The sequence below is a fragment of the Motacilla alba genome, chromosome 5 (assembly GCF_015832195.1).
Source record: "Motacilla alba alba isolate MOTALB_02 chromosome 5, Motacilla_alba_V1.0_pri, whole genome shotgun sequence".
Classification (NCBI taxonomy): domain Eukaryota; kingdom Metazoa; phylum Chordata; class Aves; order Passeriformes; family Motacillidae; genus Motacilla; species Motacilla alba.
In genome coordinates this window covers 39,302,894-39,309,641 of record NC_052020.1, presented here as the reverse complement: position 1 = coordinate 39,309,641, position 6,748 = coordinate 39,302,894, and the positions used below count along the sequence as shown (strand labels likewise).

Genomic DNA, 6,748 nt, shown 5'->3' with positions numbered 1-6,748 from the left:
GGCATTCTGGTTTTAGTTATTTTCTTTTGCTTATAGAAGGAGGGTGAAAGGGCTTTTAGATTCTTTGCTCTGGTTAAAAAAAAAAAAAAAGTCAGTTTCTGTGTCCCTTCATTGAAAGAAACCAACAACAACCAAACAAAAACCCCATTCTTTTCTCATACTGCTACATCTCCTCCTAGTGACGTCAGGAGCTTGTGTGTGTGTGTGTGTGTGTTTATTTCCACAGTTTGAATGCCAAGTGGGGAAATGAGTAACGGGAAGAGAGGCTTAAAGGGAAGAAGTACCTGTTTTTCTCAGAAGATCTTCACTGATCATTAAGGCCTACAGAAGGGAGAACCTGCCTGACACCTGCTCAGCCAGCTGTTCCTGCACACTGTACTTAAAGCCTGTCACTTTTATCAGAAATGGTATTCAATTGTGAAATATCTTGACAGGCAGAGCAGAGTTAAAGATTTAAAATCCACTAGAGATTTGGATGCTGAAAATGCAGCGTGTCTCTGAGAGGGGGATTGTACTGCAGGAGCAAAGGAGGAAGCTGAGCTGTCATGAGTAACACAGCTTGAGTAGCATCAGGGTAACTAACCATGATAGCAAAGCAGCACCCTAAATCTCTGTGCTGACCTTGATTCGTTGTCTGACATGTTACTTCATTTTAAACCAGTTACCAGAGACTTTCTGGATACTGAAACAACAGCAAGGAGGGGTGAACTGCCTATCTTAGCTCCAAAACAGGTAACAATGAAGCTTGGTGATTAACTTTTATTTAGTCTACAGTTTCAATCCTCAATCTCAGCCTTTTGCCTGTCTGTTACAAGAAGTCCCCAACAGATGGGTTTATTTTACAGCATCAAATGCTTTTTAGTGTGTATCCATGTGTCACCATTTACACTGCTGACCTTTAGGGTCCACTAAATATAGTCAATAAAACGTAGTGCAAGGGAAACAGAGTTAATATTAGAAGACAGCCGGTGGTGCTGAATTTTTTAACTAGTGTGTTCACATCACTTGTTCCTTTCATGATTGCAAGGAGGCTGGCCTAAAGGTTTCAATTTACCCCTTTCCTACCTCTTGCTATCCAGTTTTTCAAAACTCTCAAGTTAAACCATTGGTCTTGTTTGGATACAGTAAATTATTTTCCCTTCTTTTGAGTCTGCTTTTTCTCTCAGATTTGTTGACATGTCATTGGGTGGCACAGTGCAGCAATGACCCTTTCTGGGACCTTCATGCTTTTCCAGGATGTGCCAAGGGACTGAGATTTCTGCTCATGTATCTATAGGACAGAAGCTCTCCAACCTCTTTCAGGAGTCAGGTTCACTCATTGATGGCTGGAGTATTACTTCATAGTCAGCTTCTGACTATTCATATTCATATTCAGCTTCTGACTATTCCAGCTTAATCTAGTTGCTTTAGATCTTTCCCTAGGTTCCCATGAGCTGCTGCTATTGCTACCAGAGGACTTGCAAAAGGAGCTCTGGAGCTTTTTTATTCCTTGTTTGCTTCTTGTTGCAACTTTCTCATACAAAGTAGTCATTCTTACTGTGAGAACACAGACCACTCCGTGACCATTTAAAATAACTTTTACACAAGACAACTAGTTTAATATATTTAATAATCAGAATCTAGAAAAATAACATTTTGAGAAGAAAACAAAAGAAGGGATATGTTTTTGTCATAATTCCCTCCCACTGATGAACCAAGATGAAATAAGCAGATGACTTAAGGAAGGGTGAAATCTTTGCTTTCAGAAGTTCCTAGCAACTTGGCCTGCAGGAAGAAAACTCCATTTTTTAAAATATTAAATCTCATTGTGATGGTGGTTCTGTTGCCTCAAGGGCCTGGCTGATTCAGAGTGTCCTTGTTCTATGCACATGAATTGACATAAGGATTCAAACAGTAAGTGCCTGCTATTGCTACCTTTTCTAACCCTGGAATTTCTGATCCTGAGCTTCTTGTGCTGAGGAAAGGGGCATCTTTTCTGGGGCTACCTAGGGTGCAGGTCAAAGTATACAAGTTCTGTTTTTCAGCTGATTCATCCTGAGCTGTTCACTTGCTGTACACAGAAGCTGCAGCAAGTGTTAAGACTACAGAAAACACAAATGTCCATAACTGTGAATCTGGCAAAAGCCAGGCAGGGAATCAAAGCAGCAGATACAGCTGGGCTCTGCCTCATCAGCGCCTCCTCTGTGGTGGAGGCGGGGGCCTATTCCTTATGTCTTTGCATTTGGGAATATGCCTCTCAGCTACTCGGGGAGCAAACTTGCGTCCACAGTAGGTGCAGGCAACATAGTCTGGGTTTTCGATGGGAGGCAATGGGGGCAGGCCAGACACCTTCCTCCCCTTATTGAGGATTTGCTCCACCTGGCGGGCCTGGGACATGATGTGGATGAGAGCCTCGTGCTTCTGCTTCCAGTTGTTCTTTCTGGGTGGTGTTTTACTCTGTGGAAGGGAAAGGCAGTCAGGGCAACTGGGACCACCCTCAGCCTCCATTCTCAAACTTACTCTCAGAGCCCAACCCATGTCACCTGTCCCTGTGCATTCCCTGTGGACATAAAACCCAGCCTGAGAAGCTGAGTCCCGCAAAGGGAATCATAAAGACCAGCACAAAGGAGGATGTAAAGGAAATACTGATGGAAACATCAGTAGAAAGAGCTTGAGGATAACCAGAAAAGCAAGCAGTAGGGCCAAGGAGCTAAAGAGGGTAGCTACATCTCCTTTGCAGGAATAGAGCTGCCTGTTTCCACTGCCTTCATTTTAACAGACTGTGCTATTGTCTGGATTTTCAGTCAGCTCTCTGCAGCCCCTGATGTCACAGAGCTTTACTGCAACAGAACCAGTCTGCATCCTAACTATAGCAAGGAAGTGAGCTTTCTCCAGTACTGCACCCTTAACACATTATAAAGCCAAGTCAGGACTCCTGCCTCCATCTATGAGATTTTAAATGGATCTATTTATCCATTTGGCAAGAACCTTTCAGAGGCAATAGCTGTATTGTATCCCTTGGCCCCCTGTACATGGGAAGGTGCTTGCATCTCAGTCAGAGGGTGAAGTGGAAGGAGTGTGAACAGTAGATGTGGATCCAGGGAGGCAAAGGGACTGCACATTACCTGAGGACTCCTTGAGCTCTTCTGCTGCTGATACTGTTCCAGTTCTGTTCCCCTAGCTCTGGCCTTGCTAGAGTCAAACACTTTCCTCTTGGAGTCTTGGTTCTTGCCACAGATACTCATGTGTTTCTCAAGCCTTGCACAGAGAAACTTACGTTTGCAGAAGCTGCACTGTCCAAAGCCCTCCTGCTCCACAGCACCGGCAGGCTGCATGTGTGGCGTCTCTGCAGATGGGTGGTCATCAGAATCTCGGTCTGAGAGGGCAGAGAGAGAAAGGCTCTGTTTTGGGACCAGTTTTGAACAAGAAGCTAAATGCTCCATGGGAATGTTGGCTTGTATTTTGCTGTTGTTTGTTTTGTTGTGTTTTGCGGCCCCCAGCCACTCCTTGAGTTTGCCCACATGCAGCTCTTGGGGGTGGGGAGTGGTGCCAGACTTGGGGATGGTGTCCTCTGCAGACTGTGCCCCGCTGAAGATCCCAACACCCGGCGTGTCTGCAGCTCTGAAAGTTTTCTCTTCAGGGTGTCTTGTGGCCTTTTGCTCATGGGTCCTCTCCACTTCACTTTCTCTTCTCTCCTCTACGTTGATAAATTCCTTCTCTCTTTGAATCCTCCTAAGTGTCTCCTCTGTCCTCTTTAGCTTCTCTCCAAGAAGGGCCTTTTTCTTTTGAATTGCCTCTTCTAGGTTCCTTCTATCTGCCTCCAGCTTTAGGATGTAGGCCAGCTCTCTCCTGTATAAATGGGGAGCTGATGGTTCAGGCTCTCGTGTCCAAGGGCAGAGCACTGCAGCTAACAGAGATCTCCCTGCTGGAACCATCTCTTTACTTATTGAGCTTGATCTACTGTCTGGAGCTTCCTGCACGTGGGGGGAACTTCCAGTGCTGAGCAGTGGATCTCTTGCACTCTTGTGGTGAGAAATTGGTTGCAGGGGATATGCACGGTCCACTCCTTCTTTATGTCTGCCTAATGATTTAGCTGACAGAGTACAGGCCTGGCTGATGAGATACTTGCTCTCTAGTCCACCTGACCGGAAGCCTCCGTGCCTGGGCTTGTCCTGAGTGCTTTCTGCAGACATAGAATAGGAATATCTTTGGTTCTTCTGTGCATAGAGATCTTTTAAACTTTCCTCTTTGTCAAGTATGAATCCAGGCTGAAAGTTGTCCTTTTGGTATTTCAGCTGGGAACCAGGTAAAAACTGAGTAGCTGCCACCACAGGAGCCACCGGTGGAAAAAAATCCATTCAGTGCCTGAGAAAGAGCCTGAGGTTAGAAGCAAAGGCATTACAAACAATTTTATCCAAAACTGGACAAATCTTCTCCTAACAGTTTATGCATGGACTCTGCAGACAGAGGTTATAATAAGGGTTAGTAAAGGTTTTGTAACTTTTCTGCTTTCTATAAATCTTTACGTTCCTTTCATCTAGGGACTTTCCATGCTGCCTCTTCCAGTCCCAACCGTTTATGCAGTCAGAAATAAGACACACTTTTATTTCTCTTTCTGTCTGAGCCCTGCCCTACCATGGTAGCAGCAGAAATGTACTGACTGCAATGACAGAGGAATTGTTATAGTCCCCCGGCAGTTTCCCATAACGTGTCCCTTCAATTCTGGCAACCTCATCCACCACTCTGTCACACACATCTGACATGCAGGACTCCGACCGAGCTCGGCACAATCTTCCCGCGTCTCGTTCCACCACATCCCCCGAGCCGTGTCGGGTGCTCACGCCGCGGGGCGAGCGGGGTTACCTGCGGGGCTGCGCCGGCCTCCCTCCTCGGCAAGCTGCGCGCCACACGCCGCGCTTCTGGCCCGAGAGACCCGACCCCTCCTGCCGCTGCCGCTGCCCTTGCCCGCGGCTCCCGGGGCCCCGGCGCGGAGCAGAGCCAGCCGCGAGGCCCTCGTGCTGCCGGCGGCTGTTGCCGGGAGACCGGCGCCGCTCCGGCCGGCTCGCGCCCCTGGATCGCTCCCGGCCGCGCGGCCGTTCCACCACGGCCCGAGCGCGGCGCCCGTGGACGGTCCTGATGCATTATTCATGAGGCGGTCGGATGTGCATTATTCATGAGGCGGTCCGATATATATTAATCGTGAGGCGGTCGGATATATATTAATCGTGAGGCGGTCGGATGTGCATTATTCGAGAGGCGGTCCGATATATATTAATCGTGAGGCGGTCGGATGTGCATTATTCGTGAGGCGGTCCGATATATATTAATCGTGAGGCGGTCGGATGTGCATTATTCGTGAGGCGGTCGCATGTGTATAATCGTGCGGCGGCGAATGAGGGACCGGCCCGACGCCGCTAGGGCTCTTCATTGGCCGCGGGAGGAAGGCCACGCCCCCGGCTCCGCGGCGCAGGCGCAGCGGGGCGCGCGGCGGCGGCAGCAGCCGGGGCAGCGGGAGGAGGCGGCGGTGCCGCCATGGCGGACGGCGAGGGCTTGGTGTCCGTGGACTACGAGGTGCACGGCAAGGTGCAAGGCGTGTTCTTCCGCAAGTACACCCAGGTGCGTGCCGCGGTGCCCGGGGGCGCGCTGCCCTGCCGGCCGGCGTGCGCCGCGCCCGCTGTCAGCCCGCTGCGGGCGCCCTGGAGGGGCCGAGCCGCGGGCGGAAGGGGTCGCGGCCACGGGCTGAGCTGCGGCCGCTGCTGAAGGGGGCTGGCGTGGCGGCGCTGCTGGCAGCCCGGCCGGGTTATGTAAGCATGACTGAAGAGAGAGTTTCAGCCCGGTTTTTCGCGTGAAAGAATACTGAGTAGTCTAGTGAATCCTCTGCTGTTTTCCTGTTGCCTGAGCCGCAGGAACTTCCTTGGAGGTCTGTGTCTTGCCAACAAAATTGGCTCGTGTATGCGAATGTTGTTCTATTGCTCTCTTACAGTTCGGATTAACCTCATTTTGCTCTGCATTGTCTTCTCAGGGAGAGGCTAAGAGGCTGGGGCTTGTTGGCTGGGTCCAGAATACCAGCCACGGCACTGTTCAAGGGCAAATCCAGGGCCCAGCTGCCAGGGTGCAGGAGCTGCAAGAATGGCTCAGGAAGATAGGAAGTCCCCAGTCCCGTATCAGCCGAGCAGAGTTCAGCAATGAGAAGAAGATTGAGGCGCTGGAGCACAAGGAATTCCAGATTTTGAAGTGACTTTCTTAAGGAAGAAGCAGTCTGGAGCATGAGCTGCACCCATGGAACATTGCCTCTCTTCCTCACTCATTCAGTCAGCCAACGTTCAGCTCTAGAGAACTTTATTTTATTAAATTTCTTATTTATTGTTTTGTTAGTTTGATGCTCAGCTTTTCACAGAATTCCTGTGGGTAGAGGAAGAGCTATGTTGTCTCTGTTAAAGGGGCTGTTTGGGGCCAGAACCTCTGTTTACAAGTGTATGTGGTTTCGGGAGTTGTACGTGAGATAAATCTGAAATCTGTAGAGTTCGGTGCTCATGTGAAGGAAATCACAGGGTCAGTGCCGCTAGAAAACATCGCTAAAAACATTATTTCTGTGTACTGAATGTCTCAGAAACAATTTATTTTATCTCAGAACTTCATATTTTCTGTAGAATAAAGTTGCTTGGATTTCACTCCTGTGTGGAACGGATGTCGGATGGAGGGGCTGAGTGGATGACGGCGCTCGTAGCGGGATCTTGTTGCCAAATTTGGCCCCTCCCCTGGGTGCCGA

At 49.2% G+C, this 6,748-nt stretch overlaps 2 protein-coding genes across 3 annotated transcripts; one reads left to right on the top strand and one right to left on the bottom strand.

The window, feature by feature from the left end:
• Window positions 1–73: 73 nt before the first annotated feature.
• Window positions 74–5,297, bottom strand: ZC2HC1C (zinc finger C2HC-type containing 1C). 2 transcript variants are annotated; one of them, XM_038136961.1, is made up of 3 exons: window positions 4,843–5,297; window positions 3,105–4,356; window positions 74–2,436 (listed from the first exon to the last, which is right to left on the bottom strand). In XM_038136961.1, the coding sequence occupies exons 2-3, from the start codon at window positions 4,335–4,337 to the stop codon at window positions 2,170–2,172; spliced, it is 1,500 nt and encodes a 499-aa protein (XP_037992889.1). In that variant the 5' UTR covers window positions 4,338–4,356; window positions 4,843–5,297; the 3' UTR covers window positions 74–2,169. The 2 variants fall into 2 exon arrangements, with proteins under 2 accessions (XP_037992889.1, XP_037992891.1); XM_038136963.1 differs by having other exon boundaries at window positions 3,105–4,344.
• Window positions 5,298–5,435: 138 nt separating this feature from the next.
• On the top strand, window positions 5,436–6,650 carry ACYP1 (acylphosphatase 1). The gene is made up of 2 exons (XM_038136966.1): window positions 5,436–5,595; window positions 6,002–6,650. The coding sequence occupies exons 1-2, from the start codon at window positions 5,512–5,514 to the stop codon at window positions 6,215–6,217; spliced, it is 300 nt and encodes a 99-aa protein (XP_037992894.1). The 5' UTR covers window positions 5,436–5,511; the 3' UTR covers window positions 6,218–6,650.
• Window positions 6,651–6,748: the final 98 nt, after the last annotated feature.

Coding starts and splice junctions, on each gene's coding strand:
- ZC2HC1C (XM_038136961.1), bottom strand. CDS start 4,337: ATGGATTTTTTTCCACCGGTGGCTCCTGTGGTGGCAGCTACTCAGTTT. Junction 2,437..3,104: donor AGAGCTCAAGGAGTCCTCAG/GTAATGTGCAGT, acceptor TCCCTTCCACAG/AGTAAAACACCACCCAGAAA.
- ACYP1 (XM_038136966.1), top strand. CDS start 5,512: ATGGCGGACGGCGAGGGCTTGGTGTCCGTGGACTACGAGGTGCACGGC. Junction 5,596..6,001: donor TCTTCCGCAAGTACACCCAG/GTGCGTGCCGCG, acceptor TTGTCTTCTCAG/GGAGAGGCTAAGAGGCTGGG.